The 21,233-nt window shown below is 33.1% G+C and overlaps 1 protein-coding gene across 2 annotated transcripts; it reads right to left on the reverse strand.

Moving 5' to 3' along the window:
* Positions 1-666: 666 nt before the first annotated feature.
* On the reverse strand, positions 667-11,382 carry LOC132293326 (DNA glycosylase/AP lyase ROS1-like). Of its 2 annotated transcripts, XM_059790767.1 has the most exons (21): positions 11,271-11,382; positions 10,963-11,017; positions 10,238-10,851; positions 7,592-9,301; positions 7,083-7,490; positions 5,681-5,771; positions 4,460-5,597; positions 4,225-4,304; positions 3,991-4,075; positions 3,816-3,907; positions 3,664-3,732; positions 3,447-3,483; positions 3,269-3,351; positions 2,624-3,094; positions 2,450-2,486; positions 2,308-2,365; positions 1,957-2,096; positions 1,716-1,781; positions 1,497-1,611; positions 1,381-1,419; positions 667-1,055 (listed from the first exon to the last, which is right to left on the reverse strand). In XM_059790767.1, exons 3-21 carry the CDS (start codon positions 10,731-10,733, stop codon positions 937-939), a joined length of 5,334 nt encoding a protein of 1,777 aa, XP_059646750.1. In that variant the 5' UTR covers positions 10,734-10,851; positions 10,963-11,017; positions 11,271-11,382; the 3' UTR covers positions 667-936. The 2 variants fall into 2 exon arrangements, with proteins under 2 accessions (XP_059646750.1, XP_059646749.1); XM_059790766.1 differs by lacking the exon at positions 10,963-11,017.
* Positions 11,383-21,233: the final 9,851 nt, after the last annotated feature.

The following is a 21,233-nucleotide window of genomic DNA, read 5'->3' on the forward strand; positions in this document are numbered from 1 at the left end:
ATACATAATATATGTGTGTGTGTGTGTTTACAGTGGATTGTCTATTTCTATCTGTGGATGTATAGCTGAATTTGGTGAAATATGTTAAATCATGTTTCTTGTGTAATTGCTTTTTATCTGTGGATGTATTGCTGAAGGCGTCATTCCTGTTCTTGATTTAATGTTTTCTGCAGCTGCGTTTACCTAAATATAATCAGTACCGGATGCTGGAAATTTCAAGAATGTAGTTGGTAAGAGTGGGCAAAGCTTTTGGTTTTTATTCTCGTCGATACAAATCCAGTCCCTCTACTGCACATGCAGAGCGGGAGCATTTCAGGTTAGACCATCCTTTTTTTAGACTAACATTTTTCTTGTCCATCCATTCATCCTGCCTCACCAATTCAATTCCTTCCATGGTTTCCCTTCCATTATGGAACCTGGCCAAGAATGTCTAGCGCTATTCTAGAGGTAGCTAACTGGTAATGGATCTCCATCTCCAACAGTTAGCAGTTGTTGTGGACGAATAAAAACTGAAACCGGTTCTGAACTCTTTCATTGCCCTTTTCTTGGACTTTTCAGTCATTCTTTGCTGTGTATTTCCATGAAGGGTAGCTACAAGTCTTATATGAGATTTTCAGTCCCTTTCTGTATATGCATGAACAATAGCCTCTACTTGCGACCAAATAATTCAAGTCAAGAAGGAAAAATAACATAACACATGTAAAACGCATGAACACAACTAACCATGTAGATGGAATATTTGCTGATTCTAAAATAAAAAAACTCTACTTTGAGCATGTACTGAGAGCTACCATTATGTTAAATATTCACAAACTACTTGTCCATTCATCATGGGATTCTACAAGTTAGCCAATTTTCCTCTCTGTCATTCCTAAATTTCTGCATGGGTCTTTGAACGGTCGAATCTGGTGTCTGCCTCCGTGAGTGCATGATTGCCTACTGATCATCTTTTTTAGCTTTTGCCTTAGTTAACTTGCTAGCTGGGAAGTGCAATCTGGCCAAGAGGGGTCGGGGCGACCTTGTCTTCAGGTCAAATCCCCTCACACAAACAAACCCTGGAAAACATAATTTCGAAACTTCAGAGCAGTGCAAAAAAAATCAGCTTAACACAGAGTATGACTAATGTGCTAGATTTGTGTGCGCATTGACACATGCACAATTGAGATTTTATTAATGTGTTTCTCTGTTCCCATGCATACTCATGCTTAGCGAGGATAGAGTGCCTACACTAATTTAGTATTAGAAGGATTTTATTTTATTTTTCTTGTGCAATAATGGGTAAATGTTATTCTATTTTATTATAATTTCTTGTGTAAATAAATAGGAAATAACAGAAGCAGTGGGATGACATAAAAACAGGAGCCTGACATTCTGACATACCTCTCCAGAAGCAGTACTGAATGCCTTCAGTTGGTAGACCTGATAAGAAAAGAAAATTTTTTGAATGTTGTTTTTTGAACTTATATCATTAATGAGTTCTCTTCATGATCTTTTACCTTTAAATATTGATGTTACGGAGGTCCCAAAGAACACCGTTCGTCTTGGCAAATTCCATATCCAAGCCCTAGGGATGTCAATTGGGTTAATGCTAGAATCATGGTCAGCAAACACCTGCACAGGAACAATTTCTTTTGTTTTAGGTGCTTAATAAGAAAAGGTGACTTTGAAATGCAGGAAATAATAAGAGCGAGCTGAGTGTCAGTCTAATTATCTACCTCGTTAACTTGAAAATATGTACCATTGAGTGGAAAGCTTCCTCTCGTAGCTGTTCGACATGGTATCTGTTGATGATGTGTCAAGATATTAGGTAATATTAGAATATAAAACCACCATGCTTCAGTTCAAGGGGTACTTCCTCCTTCCAAATGGAAGTTTGAGGGTTCAAGCCCCTATAGGGGCATAGTGTTTGTGTGCAAGTGTGGCTATCAAAGTAATAGCTACAATCATTATCCTCACCAAAAGTGTTCCTCTAACAATTTGGGAGTTTGCTTCTCGTATGCTATTACATGAAAAACATGTCTTCTCATCACATAGCTCGCCAAATTCTTGGGAGCTACACCTTCTTTCTGGTGGTTGAATTGAATTTGCAGTTTCACCTGACATGGACAATTGAGACATTTGGTAAAATGAATTAGCAAACACAAAAAGCTAAAGTAGACATGAATTAACTAATTGAACATTTTTTTTCATATCTTCTAAGTTTGACAATGGATGTTGCAGGCATACAATTGTGGACATGATGTTTGAGCCGCCAAAAAGAGCATGGTTATTTGTGTTACCATAGATTTGTTGGTCTTGTCTACTCACCGGGTGTCCATATGGCAAGAAGGTATGGGGATGGATCATCAGGTTCTCGCTTGTCCAACTGTAAATAAGTGTAGTTAATCAGAAAATAATTTTGGATATGTGAGGGCTAATTATATTCTAACAATATATATGTATTGCTAACCCCTTCCAACAATGGATGTGTATCTGGAAGCTCATAGCTGCAGAATGGGGAAGAGTTAATTAGTAGTATATAACAATTATTCAATACTCTATAATGGTCAAGGGAAAACAAAATTTTGAGAAGCATCATTCTTATGCTAATTTGTGAAAACATGTGGGGAAACTTTTTACTTACACCTGGTGCTCTGTTCTTAGCCTGCTCACATTCTTAAGTTTAGGCATAGGGATCGAAGCTGCATCTGGAGTTAAAGCCACCAACGCCTTTGACATCTCACCCTCTTGAAGCTCCATATTCTGTTTCATATAATTTTGTAAATTTTGAGAAAACTCCTCAATGTTGAGCTTAATTGTAGGAATTTCTTCCGGATCTTCACAGAAGGTATCCTCGATGTCAATTTCTGTCATTTGTGTGTGCCCTGGTTCTGGCGTTGCTGGTACTTCAATTATAGGATCTGGTGTTGATGGTTCTTCAACAATTGGTTCACAGCTATTGATTTCAGACTGCATTTTTTCTGATTGTTGATTAGCCAGAGGTGGAGGTAGCTGCAACTGATTGATGATCCCAATGGGGTTCTGATTAGCTGCTTGGTTATCAGATGCACTCACTATGCTCTTCTCCTCTGGCCCTGGTAAGGCAAGCCTTGCACTGCATTCAATATTTTTATCAGTGGTTCAGTATATCAGAATATGCTTTGCTTAGATTGATAGAATTCTAGATTCTGTTAAACACATGAAAATAGTTCCCTTCACAACTAGATCTTCAGAAATAAATTTGTGTGGCGCTTTGGATGCAGTAATTCAGAATAATTGATGTGCAAACCTTGCAAATGCACTTGCAAAGTGCCTGCACTCTCCTCTCATTGGACATGCGTTACAATTTGGTTTGCTTTTTGTACAAAAAACCTGCAAAAGAGTAATAATGGTCCCTGTTAGCCTTTCCTTACAATTAATCATCAGTCAGGAGAAACCATCTCATAGTTCTAGTAAATTAGAAATACCTTTCCAAAGGTTATCATCTGGTAATGTAGCTCATATCTGTTATTAAATGGCATTACAAATCAGTGAATACCATTGCTTGAACTAAAATTATTAAAAAAAGAATGTTGTTGCTAGATTTGAAAATATATATATTTTTTGTTGTCTTGCCAATTAGTATATAAGAAATGTACGCATCTATCAGTTAGTGTCTAAAAGTAAGGAGGAGCTTTTAATTACAATGTTTTCTGATCAAGCTTGCAGAGTCGTGGCCAGAGATATTTCTGAATCGATTCCAACACTGGGTACCTGCGTAGGGATAACAACATCAGCTTTTATACTAAGAATCTTGAAATTTTGCATCAGTAAATTAGTTGGCACTTAATACTTACAGTTCAAGAAGATGCAGCTGTAGTGATTCGGGCAGCGGCTGAAGGGGTACCCATCCTAGTCTTACAGCTATACGTCCAACATTTGTATCAACCTTGTTGAAGATATACAAGTATAAAAATGTTTGAGTTGAGATTTGTTCCATCTTGATTCAAGAACATGTAATTTACAACTTACCGGGAAAGCTAGATGATGAAGCGTCAAAAGCCGCACGCACTCCACGCTTTTCAATCCCAACCCTCTTATGCTCAATAGATACTCTCTACAAGCATCAAAGGTAAATATTTTGCTTTTAATACTTATATAAAAAGAAAAAAGTAGACCTTGTCACTTCAGTAGATTAGGTTATATATAACAGCAATATTCAATTGTTTAACATATAAAATGACCTGAGGGTTTAATGTGACTTACTTTGCTTTATCAGGTGGAACATCCCGTAACCATTCAAGATCAATGCTCCCGTGTTCTCTAACTAGCCGGTTAAGAAAATCCTGCATAAATTTCTCAAAAATTGTCAGCTGATCTAAAGGGCTTTCTGTATATTGTGAGTAATTTTAACATGGCTCATTCAACTGATGCTCACAAGCCTCACATTGTCAAGTATGAGATTTTTTGCTATGGAATGTCAGCAAATGTCGAAGTGTACCTTAATTCTCTCTGCAAGCATGTTGTTCATTCCCCTTTCTTTGATGGTGTTGGCAATCACATTAACATCTGCACATCTTACTGCCTCCCAGTCCAATGAGTCCAATGCGTTGGCTGTTCTCTCTCTTTTTTTGCCATTGGCTTGTGCCTCTTTTCTTAAGCTATCCCAGTCAACTGCATTCTGTTTCTCTTTTCCCATTCTTCCCCTCTTCACTTTTGCAGTATCAGTATTAATCCGATCAACTGTCTTGCCAGGAAGATGACCACGGTCATTCAAATTTGACTCAACTGCCTTGTGCTCATTTCTCCTTGGGTTATCAATTGTGCTGGTGCTCTCAGTAACATCAAAGCCTGAAAATTTTGTGGTTTCAAGAACTTGCTTTGATCTACTGTCATGCTCTTGAATATGTGATTCACTGTGTTCACTCATACAATTTTCTTCATTTTTCTTGACAAAATCAGAACAATTGCTTTCTTCCAACATGCCAAAGGGTTCAACTTCCACAATTTCACTTGCATGATTGTCAACTCCGTGTGACATTTCGGTTCCGACCCTCTGTAATAGTTCCATGAAGGAAGTAGAGCTACCAAAACTGTTGGAATTAGATCCATATGTTGGCTCTGCTTCTAAATTGCTCTGGAAGTATGTTCTTGATCTATCGGCAGTTTGAGCAATGAAAGTGTCAACAGAATTTTGAGAGGAAACTACAGAATTCTGAGAAGAGAGTACTCCATCTGTTTCTGTTTCATTTTCCACAAAACTTGCCACTGCACCTGTTATCTGAGTAGTTGATCTGTTTACTGCTGATTCGCGACATGTTCCAAGATCATTTCCTGGTGAATTTGACAAGTTGCATTTCGAATTATCTGTTGACCTAATACCGCAAGTGTTGCTTTCAAGAGATTCGTGGCTGTTGACAACTTTTTCTTCACAGTATGCCACGTCATGGAGAATCGTATAACATTGGTCACAGGCTGGGTGATTTGATTTCTCTTCTTGCCACTTGATGGTATCCTCCAGATCCAGTCTGCATACATCTGTTTCTTTGACCAATATGCTCGTCCTCGTTTCCAGGGATGAGCCACAATTGCTATCTGACTTGAGCGGAAATCGTGCAGCAAGCGACATGAAAGCAGAGCTGCAAGGAATGAAGAAATATATTAAAAAGGTTTTCCATTTTAACTCTTGTTAAATTTATAAAAAAATCAAACTTTAGCTGACCTTGAAAGATGGTCTGACACATTTTGAGTAAGAAAAACTCCAACCACAGAGTCCAAAACTGATCCTTTCCATGGGGAGAATCGTCGATCTCCTGTGGAAATACATTATATTGTTAATATATAGAATTTTAGTAAAAGTTGATTAATGGGCATAGATATGTTACTATTATTCTTCTTGCTGGAGATATGCAGGTTTTGGGAGATAAACTAGTGTTTTGAACTCCATCCTGGAAGCTTTCTTTGTTGAGTGATGATGCTGTTCATATATCTTGAGAAAGAATATTTTGGACTTTGGAGAAGGAATCTAAAAGAAATTAATACATTGGAAAAGGAATCTAAAGAAAGAATCTATTCGGACACTTGGACGGCATATCTTGGACACTTGGTCGGCACATCTTGGACACTTAGTCAACACATTCTAGTCACACGATCAACACATCCTACACTCTTCATCTTATATAAAACAAACTCATGGCAATCCTGGAAACAACATTACGGACATACATTAAAGTGTTCAACCTCTCAAGAACAAAAACATAACTATAATGACAAGATATAATAGTAATATCATATATAATATAACATATTTTTTTTTCATAATCAAATAGATAGCTTATGTAACCTTAGTACAGAGTTTGTAAATTAATTAAAGTTCTATGATTGTCTCATTCAATAGATACAAAATAAAAATTTATATTTATATTAGCCTTGTCATTTAGAATTTGACATGTCGGCGTATCCGTGTTGTATCGTGTTCCGTTTCTGTATCTGTGCTTCTTAGCTGCTATCTTTACCAACAACTTGATATCTTTTACATCTTTTATTTCCTGCCCCACGAATTGAGAAGGTGATATGGTTACAAAAGATAGTTTGTTGCTTTGTTTTTCAAATTTGATTTATTCAGGAGAGAGATGCTTCATCTTTTGGATGCTCTTAGTTCTTTCCTCTCATCTTTATTTTACCTCTAAAGACATGGAATGCAACATTTTGGTTCTGGAGAGTATGAATGAAAAGAAAAGGAAAGGAAATGCTTCAGTCTTGGAGGAAGTGCTAAGCATCTTTGTATCTCTTTTTTTAAGGGAATTTAAGGAATACAACATTTCTTATATTAATGGAGGGTTGAGTTCTTGCATGTTACATATATATTAATAATATTTCAGTCTGTGAAAAACTAAGTCATTCTTTCTCTTAATAGTTAAAGTTGTTGCTGGAGTTTCTTATCTTTAACTTTTTCTAGTATACAAGCTGAATGGGTGTTGGTTCTTATTCATATCCTTACTGTGCATAATTGCATGTATAGCTTAGATACAGAAAGTGTTCAATAAGAAAACATTATTCATGCATTACTGAATCAAAATGTTTAGGATGTCAGCTAATAACAATTTGGAATGTTGTAGATGTACCTTGGACAAGATGCATGCGTGCAATAAATGATTCTGCTCGTCCACGGAAAACTCTTCGTTCCTCTTCCCACCATCTTGCCTTCTGCTCATCTGTACCGTCAATGCCTTCACTGTTGATGTTTTCCAGAAGGAGCTTCCACACTTTATTTGTCTCATCATCAAGGTCAACTTTAGCACGTGGTTTTCGTTTCCTTACTGGATCAAATGAACCCTCAAAAGGCACTACAGTTCCGTCTCTTCGATAAAGAACAAGTGCATTTTGCTCTAGATATCTCCTATTATAAGGGACTAGTGCACTCTGCTCTTGATATGTGACTTGGTTTGTTTCTTTATTGATATCTAGGCACGTTAATTGCTCAACAATCTCCTCAATGGGAGACATGCTTTTCCAAAATGCACCTGGAAGACCTGCAGGAATTGTCTTGAACATGTTAGAGAAAGAATCACTTAGCAGAATGGTTGGTTTTCTTGAAAATTGATTGCCATATATTTTAATGTAAAGGAAGTACCTATCAACTTGACAAGGGATTTGCGGCGATTATATCTATTGGGAGGCACTGAACTGACGAGAGAATTTCTCTTAGTCCGCTTCCTTGTTGTCATTGTTGGACGGGTGTCTGCAACTAGGGCTTCCATGCATGTATGAGGTTGATTTGAAGTTCCAAATCCTTGCATATCACCAGATGTTGGCACTTGTTTACACTTTACAACCCTGAGTAGGGAAGCCAAGTCACGAACTCGGGTAGGCACCTTGGATCTCCTTTTCGTCAATCTCTCTTTGTGGCCCAAAGACAGCATACATTTAAAAGAATGCTGTTTCTGAGGACCTTTTTCTGCTACATCTTTGGTTTGCTCGCCACCAGTGTTAAATTGAGCTGCATAAATCCTGCAATTGGTTTTTGATGTAAAAGGATTTACATAAGTATCACTCAGAGGGTATGCTGTTGCTCGTCTTGCACTGTTATCTGCAGCAATCATAGTGGACAGTGTGCTAGATGTGGTGGAGTTGTGCCCCTTTTCAGTTCTCTTTTTCTTGCAGATTGCTGGGAAATGCATTACAGGAACTTTATTATTGCCATATCTATTTACTGGATACATCAGGTACGCGGGCAAAGAGTTGTAATTAGCCCCCATCACATTCACACTGTCATCATTTGTATATGAACGATCTCTCTTGAATCCTCTTGCTTGCTGTCTCTCGTTCAGACCTGCATTGCTGCTGCAGTTAGAATCGTTGGGACTCCGTGGTGTAGTTTGAGTGCTGGGATTGATCATCATTTGTACAGTCTCTCCCTGTTTATCATGAGTTTCATCGGAGAAAACTATTCGGCATTTTCCTCTCGTGCATATATTTTGGTTGTCATCTTTCAAATTTTCATGTGGTGGATCAGCCTTGGTAGGAGTAGTGGGGCTTGACATGTAAACTTCGAATGCTTGATTCATGGAACGTGCAATGCCCTCTTGTGTGTTTTCCACCATCACTTCCATCCCTTGGCCAAGCTGCACTGTTGATTTTGACTGACCTCCGGTATAGAAGATTTGAGTTTGAAATTCTGAGTTTAAATTAGAAGGCGGCATCGGTGAAGAGCTTTCATCTCTCAATCTGCTGCCGGAATCAAATTTCAAAGATCTTCTGCAAGATTTTGCAGTACTCCCAGCTGCTTCTAAATTGGTAGTTCCGTTGATTACCCCTGTTGAGGGAGTGGCTGCAGATTGCTTGAGTCCATTTCTACGGACATACTTCCTCTTTCCTGTTGCTGTTTCCTTGTTACCAGTCTGCTTTGAAGTCACTGGCTTTCGTACCCTTTTAGACTGACCCTCTATAACCACCTTTGGCCTGTGCTTTTTTCTTCTTTGTTTCTGTTGTGGTGTTGTGTTCAGGTCAATACCAAGGTTGCCTCCCTTGTCAGAGTTGTGACTCTCCTGCAGTGTTGTGGAAACAGCAGCACATGATGAGTCATTTAGCATCTGTAACTGATCTTCGCTCAATTCAACCCTTTTGGTGGAGACTTCATTCTCATGAGTATCTCCTGCTTGATTCGCCCTTTCATCTTCACTTACATTTGGTATGCAAGAGACTTGTCTGTCTTCTACTCTTTTTGCCGGCTCTGGTGTAATTGGTGAGAACTGGCTTGAGAAGGTACTACTCCAGACTCTATCCGTTGTTCTGGCTGGTGAAATGAGACCGTAGGCAGGTTGGGAAGGTATATGACTTTCATCTGTAGATTTCACATTAGCTTTGCAATGTATTAAAAAAAGGAATTTAAAGACAAAGTTACTGTGTTTTAAGATTGCCTATTATTTGAATTTTAGCTGAGAAACATGTCCTACTTTCTTATACAGACAAATTCTGTTTCAGTCTAAGAAACAAAATTCTGGAGGTTTAACCTTGCCCCCACCCAAAAAAAATAAAATAAACATCCTGGGGCTGTCTTTGAAATTGGGGTTCAACTTTGTAAAATTCCCAAGGAACAAGTTGAGAAATTTGCACACACAGAACAAGGGAATGCCCACGGGTCTCTATCCTAAATAATATTCATCAAAGTTCAATTACCTCAACTCTGTTTTCCCTACTAAATCCTATTGCTTTCTCCACATTGTGTTGACCATATGGACATCGTATTGAAATGAGCCAACATGTTGTCTATGCAGTCTAATCAAAATGCATAATGTACTAACATTTGTGGAATTGCAACCAAGTGTGTGCTGTCTTTGAGAAATGGATCATTTCAATTTCTTTTTCCCTAGGCTTCATTCGGTTAGATGGAAATAGCAAGAGAAGAAAGGAAATATAAATTTTTTGAACAGGAATAGAAAATTTTGAGGAAAAATTATTGCTCCTTACTTGGAAAACAGAAAATGTTTCTAGATGCTATAGATGCTTTTTTAAATTGAGTTTTCAGAAAACGGTTAGAAACAGTTAAAAAAATGAACCAACTAGGCTTTACTTTCCATAATCTAACAATCTCATAAAATTTTTCTATAAAAAAAACAGAAAAATTCAGGTAATGATAACATTTCGTACTAATCAAATACATTATGAAAAATTTATATATAATATCTATATTTCTTTCCGGTACTAACATTCCTCGCGAACTATCAGCAATAATTGGAAGCACAATATGAGTTACATAAATTGGCAAGGAAATACTCACGGTGAGGTACATCCGGCGTGCAATTGCGGCCATTAAGTGAGAGATTTGCATGACTGCTGGACTCGAACTGGTAGCCTTCCATCTGGAAATTGAGATCTGGAATGTGAAGACCGGCTGCAGCATTACTATTCTCATGGCCAGTAGCACTTGTAGAGGCTACCTCTGCAAGCGCCAGAAGATCGGAAAAAGAGTAATCACCGGAAACGCGAGATGTTCCGGCTACAGCTTCTTCCCTGTTGCAGAAATCACTGTTCCTTTCATCACAGTTGTTCGAATTCCAACATGCAACCCCACTACTCGTCCGAATTTCTTGTGGAAATTCAGTCGAGCATCTTTCTGCTTCTAACCAGCTTCTTTCACTTAGAAGGCGGTGCTTTTCTGCACAGATCGGCTCCGGTTTGGTTGAATCAGGCTTCACTGGAGTAATTGGAATCCAAGAACTCTGAATCTGGAAATCTTCTACCCTCGGAATCGAGCTATCTCTTCCGAGATCCATTTCACAACCGAGGAAACTGAAATTCCTCTCGCAAATTGACCCAAATTTCTTATCAGATTTTTAACTTCCTTGTAATTTGCAGACTTCCGAGTAAATTTCCTTGGATTTTAGCAATTACCTGCAACAAACAAAATAAATAAACATGAAAAATTACAAACAGAAAATGAAATTTGAGTTGTGCAGAAGATGAACAACACTCAAAATTTTCCAAAACCTTGAAAAATCACACCTAAACAACTTTCCGAACCAACAGATCTTTCAAACACTTGAATACTCGGTTGCTCCTTAAAACCAGTCAAAGAGGGATTGTGAGAACATGAGGATGAAAGTATTTAAAACGTATTAAAAGTTCCATTAAATTCATAAAACGTTGAAGTTGAGATCAAAGAATGTAACAAACAAATCCAAAAAAATCCCCAAGAATCTTTCTTTGATCGCTCAAGTTAATGACACTTTTTCCTTTTCCGTTTTTACAAATATAAATAAAACTGCGCAACAGAATAAGAATAAAAACAAAAATTAGATCATCAGAGTTACCGGGAAGGTGAGTCATTGCCGGAGATCTGATTGAATCAGTGGACGGCAGAGAAAAATAAGAGCTGAGTATTTTTTCATTCGGAAGAGAGAAAATAGGAAGGAGTCTAACAGAAAAGACTAGGTTTTTTTAATGTATATATAATACTGAGGGCTCGTTGAACACTTAACTTCCTTTCCCGGTAAATAATATTATATAACCCCGTTACCATAAAGCGTAATACTTGCCTCCTCACCAGCAGTTAACATACAGAAATCTTCCCTCTCTCTGCTGATGTGACACAATAACAGAAATCATGAAAAGTGAAGTTTTTATAAATGGATTGAACTGTACCATATATGTAATATAAAAATAAAATAACACGTGTTTATTTTAAATTTAAAATATAATAAAAATTAAAAATAAATTATCACGTTAATATAATATAATAATAAAATTATATATATTTATTTTAAATTTTTAAAAAATATATCTCTCAATAATAACTAATCACATGTCATGTACAAATTTACTATTTGTTAACAAAATGAAAAAAAAAGAACAAAAAAAAATACATACTAATATAATTATGTAAAAATATTACATTATAAAAAATATAGTAACGTAATTATGTACAAGAATTTTACACCATGTAATTTATCCATATTTTAAACAAAAAAAGTTTTTAACATACTAAAAATGTTCCATGAGAAAAAATTAAGATTTGTTTTTTAACACATCATGCACCAAAAAGTGCAGTTGCTCTGAAAGCAATGTTTTCTTCAACTGAAAAGAGGCTGATGTGACACCATGACAAAATTCCACATGTGTATTTGAAATTAAAAATATTAAAAAGAAAAAAATATTTTTTTTCTCACGTAATTTTGAGCAACATTTCTTTTGAGAATTGAAAAGAAAAGTATTGTTCTCAATATTACAAAAATATCTTACCACTTTTTCTTCTTCTTCTTGTATATTTAAATTATTATTTTACTGTAGATGCCTCAATAATTTAATAAGTTAGTTCTTCCAATAAATTTTGAGGTGTCAAGTTTTGACTCTCTCCATTTACTAATCTAACTAATTTCTAACTTTTCTTACATTGTGAAAAAATATATATATATATATATTTTTTCTTTTATTATATTTTAAATATAAAATGAGCACGTGTCATTATGTCACATCAGTATTGTTATGAGAAGACAAATGTTATTCTTAAATGAGTAAGAATATTTATTTATTATTTTCTACGTCTTATAATAACTGTCATGTTTGAAAAATGGTGACAAGGAGGGAGTATAATTTAATTATTCATTAATGAACTTGTAAGTTGGTTGTTTACTTGGGTTTACTGTTAGTTAAATTGACGAGTTGGTTGTTTACTCGTGTTTACTGTTAGTGTAGTAGCCCTATTTGTAAATTGACGTGTCAAGTATATCAACTCGATACAAACACGTGTTTCAACCATAACTCATATGGGTTTAGCGTGACACGTTAGGGATACACGGCAGATAACTTTAGGGTTTTGTTAGGGTTTCGTTCAGTTCAGTAGTGACAACCTTAGGGTTTTGAATATTTTGGTTTTGGATGGCGTGTCAATCGATTGAGAATTGAGAAATGGTGTGGCAACCGAGAAATATTGCGGACAATTATTTATTTGTTTTAATGGAATCTTTGCAGACTAACGCTGTTAATTGTCGTTTTCAGTGCAATTTTACAGTGTCGTTAATAACTTCGTTAGTTGTCCCTTGGTCGGTGGTACAGTGCTGCATGCTTTTCTATTGGGGATTGAAAACGGTGGGTTCACTAATTCACGTTTTTCTGATTGGGGGTTGAAGACGGTGGTACAAATGCTGCATGTTTTGCGATTGGAGGTTGAAGACGTGATAGTATTATAATTATTACTGTAGTTTATAATGTTATAAGAAAATGATTGTTAAGCTTATTTGCCAACATTCACATCACAACGATGAAATAATTTAATCTATATAAATTCTAACAAATAAGAATAAATATTATTACGTTTTAAATATAATAATAATTATAATGACGAGTTTATAACGTAGGAAATAAAGAAAGAAAGAAATCATAAAAATAAAAAGAGTGTTTTATTATTGCAGTTCATCGTGCAAAATATGTAATAAATTAGAAATTGATAATAATAATTAAAAATATTAAGATAGATGACAACAAAATGAGTTACTTCAAATATGTAGATTATGAAAAGAAAATAGTTTGAATGGAAGACATAACCAAGCTGCCATTATACAAGTTTCCACATCTTTAATGTATATTTATAATTTGAAAAGTCACTTTGTAAAAACATTGTATTTTTAAAAAGACATAAACTTTCTAGTAAAATGTATTTATTTTTTTATAAAGAAATAAACTTTGTAGTAAAATGTATTTTTTAGAAAGTCATATTTGAGCTTCTAGAAACATTGTTTATTTTTTTATAAAAATTTTAGAAAAGACAAAAACCTTCCACTGAAGTATATATTTTAAGAAAAATTGAATAAATAAAAACTTACATACATTACAAATGCCTGTGTCCGAAAAAGAATGGACGAAAACTCATCGATTAGTCATCAAACTATCTTATCTCTAAAGTGTGATTATCTCATCACTATTATACTTCTCTCATTCTCTTTACTAAATCAATAACAAAAACTCAATTAAATGTGATTATTCTATCACTACTATACTTTTCTCTTCCTCTTTCTTTACTATACGATGGAAGAGGAGAGAGAATAATAGTCAATAAACAAAATAAGGTAATGTTGTCTTTTAAAATAATATTTTAATGCTCCATAAAAGTAGAAGCAGTGTATTAATTATAATTATTTTTTCAACCAGTCACATCTGCAACTGTCTAAGGATAGTTGCGTTATATTTTCTTTTATTTTATATTTTTGTTGTTTGACAAGTGTCTAGGTGGATGTTGAATCTATGGGGTGTGGCGTTTAAAATAATTTGTCCAAAATTAATGAATAAGTTTTTTTTATTGAATTTTAATAATTTTTTTATTGGTAAATATTTTACAAACACCAGTAAACAGAAGAAAATATTTTTCACTCAAACAAACGTAGCCTTAGTTTGAAAAAAGTTTGAGGTTTCTTTTTTAATTACTGGATGTGGCTTACTTGTAAAAAAAATAGATTATTGCTAATTTAAGTATGAACTTTTTATAAATTATATAATTTTTTATAAAAAAATCTTAGAAAATAAAAGAATATATATATATATATATATATATATATATATATATATATAAGTTAAGAAGGGTTAGAATTTAGATTATTATTTTTTTTATAGATTATTGTATTTTACGTAATTTTTTTTAGTCAATCTGCTATTATTTATGTCCCAATTCAATTGTATCATTTTTTAAATTTTTTTAAAGGGAATATTTATTAATATGTTTTCTTTTTATAATTTACTCTTTTTTGGTTTTAAAAAATTCATTCACAATGGAAAAATCAAATTAAGCAAAAAGATTGTATATTTTCCAAAATATTTTTATTTGATTTTTTTTTTAACTATATATTTTTTTTTCCCTTCAAATGGGTAGTTCTAGAATTTCATAAGAAACAAATATATTAAATGTATCTCCTCTTAAAGAAATTTTTTTAAAAAGGATTAGAATTTTGGGATGGATGAAGTATAACTTAATTTTGAAATTTAAATATATTTAGTTTATTAAGTTAGAGCATGTTTGCAAAACTTGATAGGACATTTTTGAAGATATCAATTAATAGTATATGAATTTTACGTTAACAAAGAAATGAAAAAGTTAGATGATAAGTATTTTAGAATAGATGGAGTAGTTTCAGGAAGAGAATCCCCTCCTTTGTACAGGGGATCTTATAATTCTTATGTCATCCTAATTTGCCTAAAGTTTCAGCCAGTAAAAAAGTTCTAAAATTTTAATATTAAGTTCATAATTATTTTTTATTATTATTAAACTTTAATAAATATAAAAAATTTATATTAGGCATCAAAGATTTATATTCTAAGATAATAAATTTTTTTTTTTTCTCTTTTCTATCTTTTCCAAAAATAATTTTAAATTAGGTCTCAAATATTTATATCCTAAAATACCTTCTTTTTTTTTCTCTCCTCTCTCCCCACCTTCATTCCGATTTTTATATTAAGCCCAAAGATTTATGTTCTAAAATAGCTTATTTTTTCTCTCTTCACTCTCATTTCAATTTTAGATTAGGCATCAAATATTTATAACTTATTGGCAATTAATGCATGTCTTCTTTTAAATTTACCATATTGTCCTTCTAAGTTCAGATATGCATATTGTCTAGTTGGAGATTTTTGAAAATTCAGAGGGTTTATAGAAAAATATTACTCCATCTGTCCCAAAATTATGGGTTGTTTGGAAAATTGTATTGAACGAAATTTCAAATTTATCTTTATTAAAAAGAAAAATAATATTTCATAATTAGTGCACTTGTATAGTTTAAAATAATAGTTTGAAAATGTTATAAAAAGTAGTACATCAATTTTTGGAATTACATTTATGTTAGGACATCCCAAAATAGAAAAATAGATAAGAATTTTGGGATGGATTGAGTAATTTTTTTTTGGTTTGACTTGTCAAATCGACAGGAAGAAAATAGAATAAATTTACAATATAATAGGCTAGTTAGGAGAGAGGAAAGAATGAGTTTTAAATTATTTTTATCATAATATCCATCATTATCTATAATATTGTAATTTATAGAGAATAATATTGTAATTTAAATTTTGTATAGTATATGATAACATTGTAATTTAAGGAAAATGCTATACTTCGTGATTTTATGTTGAATTATGTGGCTGCTTATTTGTCAGTTTATTTTGTTGTTTTGTGTGTTTAAAAGTAATTTTTTAATATAGGAAATATCTTACTATAAGAAGGAGAGAAAAATTAGCAAACCTTATAATTATGAAATCCAAATCCTAATATAACTTAATAGTTTGAATTCAATCTTATCAATATATAACTTTGTTTGGGAAACTCTTTCTATTAAATTTTTAAATAATTAAAAATAGAAGTAATAATTTTTTATCGTGAATTAGTGATTTCTTTCTGACGAATAAAAACCTTAATTTACATAATTAATTAAAATTTTTTTTATAATTGTATTTTGATTTGATATTTTATAATTACAATAAAATTTTAAAGACATACCTAACAAAGATATTGTTGAAAAATATTGAGAGGTGCATAAGAGAATACATATATACAATTTGTATATATTTTGAAAAAGATTATTAGAGGAAAGCAAATTAACGTAGAGAGAGAAAATCTAGAGGATGTTAATGTCTTTTTAAGTATCGGCACATAAGATTCAAGATCTCGTAAGCATTGTTCCAAAATTAAAACTTCCATAATAGTTATACTCATCTTTCCTCCTCCCTTTCATCTATATCTAAAAAGATAGAAAATTTACAAAAGAGAAACGATTACTTATCACTCCTATTATTCTTTTTCTCAATATTAGATCGAGTTTATTAGAAGTTTTTTGTTTTTATCTCTTTAACACAGTTTATGAGAGAGAAATTTTTATTTTATTTTATTTTTATTTTTATTTTTTGTGAAACAGTTAATGAGAGTTTGACGGTGTTAAGGCATAAAGTTTTACCATTGACAATAAAATAAGATTAAATATATTTTTAACTTGAAGAATAGCAAGTAAAAAGATGTGTCGATGAGATGAAGTTAAGACGAACAGGTAAGGAATAGCGGTTGGTAAGCCTGCCAGTACATAGCAACAATCCATATTTCATCTCATTATTACTGTTATTTTTATTGTTAATTCGTTCTAATAGAAAATGGAGCTGTGGATATTATTTTGAACTAATAATGCTATTAAACTGTGCTTTTGGTATGCAAAATTAAAATTAAATAATTGTTCATTCTAATCATTTATTTGTTTAGCTTAAAATGAAAATAATTAATTAAAATTTATTTTAAAGAATAAAAATTTATTTCACAAAAACTTATGAAATGAATATTCCATTATTAAGTAATTTTTATTTTTTAAAAAATTTAGGTTTCTAAAAACTCTCTTTTCGGCTTCCGCCACTTCGTCATTGCCACCATCATCACCATCACTGCCTTTCCCGCCACCGATTCTCTGATTAAATGCGAACCGCGGAAACTCTCTTAAGAGGCATTGCTCCATTTTGAACCGTAAATATGATATCTTATCAACGCCACAGTTAGTTTCGTGGCTTGCAAATCCACCATTGCTGAACTGAAATGGAAGGAGAGATGAGGTGTTGAGAGAGTGATGAGGTATTATTATCCGGCAAAGATATTAAGATTTATTTAAGATAAACCAAGTGAGTGTCACCAAGATAATATAGGAATTTGGTGCACATTGTTAAGAAAATGAAATACAAACAGGGAAAACTTTCTATATATTTGTGAGCATTAAGCAGTAACAATATCAAACTTCGGTGGTGTTGAGAGAAGATAGAACACTTGAAAAGGCGTGCTCGGTTCACTTTTTGTTCACTTTTTGTTGTTGTAAGTGATGTCTGTTTCTGCTCGGAAATTCATCAGTTCCTTAAAAGGCGTGCCCGGTTTACTTAAAAGGCTATCTCTAACCACTATTGCCTATGCCTTTCCTCTCTTCATCTCACTCCCCTCCAATTTTTTCTTGCTCTTTTACTATATCATTCCGAGCTTTATTTGGGCTAAATTAAAAATAATAATAATAATAATAATAATAATAATAACTTGATCAAATTGGGCTTTTAAGTTTTAATCATTGGAAGTCTAAATTTTGCAATTCCAATATTGGTAAACTTGTTTTTGTTGCCTCAGTCTACCACATATGGTTGGATTGGAACGAAACTCGAGAATTTTGAGAGGCTCTCTCATTTGCAATCCTCTGTTCTAGCGTAGAATTGTCGATTTCATTACTACTGGGCCAAAGCTTAAGGATTAGTAGCTTTGAGGAGACCCCTGGTCTCTTGGGAGTTCCCTTCTTCATGCTTGCGTCCTCTGTATCGGCCGTCTAATCCCTAATTGGGATCTCTGCTCGAGATCTCCATCGAAATCTGGCAAGCAGAGCATACCAAGTTAATGAAAATAAATTATATTAAGTGTTTTTAAGACAGTTTTTTTAAGTATGCAAGGACTACTTTGTTTGTCATGTCAACATTTATTGATTGAGCATACTAATGACTTATATGCAATTAAAAAATATCTTCTCCATGGCCTGTGGTAGTCGGTTACCGTTAAGAACGGTTGCTTGTAACGGTTCTCTATTTTAAATTTAGTTGGGTTCATAGGCTTGGGCTTTTGTCCTGTTTGGGCTGCCTCTTGTGGGCTAGCTATCTATACTTTGTATATACTTTACTTCTTCTATACAATTTGTTTGATTTTTCGAGAAAAATTTATATAAAATTTTGCTTGGTTATTAGTATTTAAAACAAATTTTTTTGAAATTGAGTTTAGAAGAAAATTTTTTTCAAATAAGTTCATTTTAGAAGCCATTTTTGTTTTCTCTTAAGAATTATTCGTTCGTAATATTTTGTAGGAGTGACAAAGTTTGACACGATCCGCCAACACGACTCGAACATAATACGAGTTAAATGGGTTTTGATTGACCTTAAATGAGTTTGGGTCGTAAACGAGTCGATACGATTAATCCGTTTAGTTAAATGTGTCGTATTTAGGTTGATGGGTTCAATCCGTGTAACTCATTTATACCTGTTTAACTATACGTGTTATAAGCAAATTTCTATTTAAGTTCTAAAATAACTATTGAAACTTATATTTTATAATTTATTCTTTTGTGGATTAAAGATTATTCAATAATTTGATTGAATTTAGACTTATATTTTTGTAGTATTTAATGTTTGATAGAGCATTATTAATAATTTAAATAATAAAAAAATTAATTTTATTAAACAGGTCATTAAACGGGTTACATGTGTAACCTGTTTAATAAACAGGTCGGGTTAGTATTGAGAGTTCCTGACACGATTATTAAACGAATCGTGTTTGGATTGAATGATACAACATGATTATGACCCGCGAACACAAATTGCTATCCCTAATATTTTGATAGAATTCAGGTAAACAAATCCTTATTTATTATGCTTGGTTAATGAAAGGACGACATTATTCAAGTTGATACCATAGTAATAAGGATCTACATTCTATGAATATTGCCAAAAGAATAATGATAGGGAAATCGTATCCCTGAACTTTCCCCGAATATGATGTGGCAAAGCCACGTCAAGTTGATTAAACGTAATTCAGGAAAAAAAAGTTGATTAAACGTCTTTAACGTGAGTATTTCAACGTCTTCTCTAACCTAACATGGCTTGAGTAGGTTTTGTTTCCTCTTCAACCTCACAAGTTGTATTCTAGCACTCAACAGCGACCCATTTGATTGCGATTCGACAAAAAACCAAAAATATAGAAGAAAAAAAAGAAGGGGTCGTGAGAGAGTGTGTTCCTTAGTTCTGCCTTTGGGAATCAGATGATGGGTTTCAAATTTTTTTTACCAAAAATAGTCGAATTATACGTGAGAGAATTCAAAAATTGTATCGGATCAACTTCCGATTACAATCAGTATTGATTGCGGTGAACCTACAAACACAAATTAGAATTTATGTGAATAAATTGAAAGATCTAACTAATAAATAAATATATGACATAACTTATAATGGGTGTGGTGATATATATATATGCTTCTATTGAATATTTTTTTTCCTGGTTTAATATTTGTGTTTTTTTCAGTGTTTGAAGAAATCACTTCATTTTTATTTATTTATTTTTTTTTTTTTTGAGATTGGTGATCAAACAGAGTTCAAATTTAGATTATAGGTAAAAATCCTCATTTTGTAAACAAAACCCATATCTTGAGCTTGAGGTTTGGTTAACCCATGTCTTGAGGTTGAAGACCAAAAGATGAACAACATAGAATCCACCCAAGGCAAGTGAGGAGAGAGAAAATGTTGAAAACTTATCGTATGAATGTTTAATAAAAGTGACGTAATTTTGCCACGTGCAAATTTGATGATAATTCAGAGACAACCATTTTGTTCCCCTGTTACTACTCTTGCCAAAATGGTGTCATTTGTTATGTCTGATAAATACTTGAATAACATTTTCTCTTCTCTCTATCAATTTTGAATTGACTCCACAAACCAACTCCTAAACAAAGACTACCAATTACTTGAACCACATTTTCCACATCTAAAGATCCATTCAATTACTCACTAGTTTCTTGGCAAATGGTATTTTGGAGACTCAACCACCATGTTTATTGTGCCAAGACCTAATCTTACAAATATATAAAACTTATTATTATTATTATTTATCTAATTTTCTTACTCCCTATGTTGGGTGCTTAGTCTTAAACTTCTTGAGATAATGAGATGAGTTTTTATAAATAAAAAAACCTTTCAGCATAGACAAAAAAGAAAAAGAAAAAGAAAATTAGTAATGACAGGATAAAAGGATGAAAATCACGAACATCCCGTCAGGCCCTTGAGAGCAACTATAATTGAATCCACAAAATGAAATGGGACCACTTATTCACTGAAACGGTTTCAAGGGGCCCTCTTTCTTTCTCTCTCTCTAGGATTTTCTCTCTCTGGACTGTAGATACGGATAGCACGCCTTCTTTTTTGGTTGAATTGATAAAGACGATAAAGACTTGATTAGAAGAGACAAAGAGGACTGAGCAAGGGCCAGCATTATCGGTACATTCGAGTAAAAGGGGGAGAGGATATTGATCATAAATCTCCCCAACCAACTATATTTAATTTACCTCTCAAAAAAAAAAAAAAAATTATTTTTAATCAACTACATATCTAAAACAATGAATTATTTTAATTTGGTTATTGGCTTCAGTTAATCTTTTATTATTATTATTATTTTTCAATCAACTACTCTAAAAAAAATTGGCAACATGGATGTGATAATAGAGTCTCATTTCTCGTCTCTTTTGATTAATTTATTT

This window comes from Cornus florida, unplaced genomic scaffold, assembly GCF_030987335.1.
Source record: "Cornus florida cultivar Cherokee Brave unplaced genomic scaffold, ASM3098733v1 CherokeeBrave_3.0.0_Hap2_Chr02, whole genome shotgun sequence".
NCBI lineage: Eukaryota > Viridiplantae > Streptophyta > Magnoliopsida > Cornales > Cornaceae > Cornus > Cornus florida.

Coding starts and splice junctions, on each gene's coding strand:
- LOC132293326 (XM_059790766.1), bottom strand. CDS start 10,733: ATGGATCTCGGAAGAGATAGCTCGATTCCGAGGGTAGAAGATTTCCAG. Junction 4,076..4,224: donor GTTCCACCTGATAAAGCAAA/GTAAGTCACATT, acceptor TGATGCTTGTAG/AGAGTATCTATTGAGCATAA. Junction 3,352..3,446: donor AGATGATAACCTTTGGAAAG/GTATTTCTAATT, acceptor ACTCTTTTGCAG/GTTTTTTGTACAAAAAGCAA.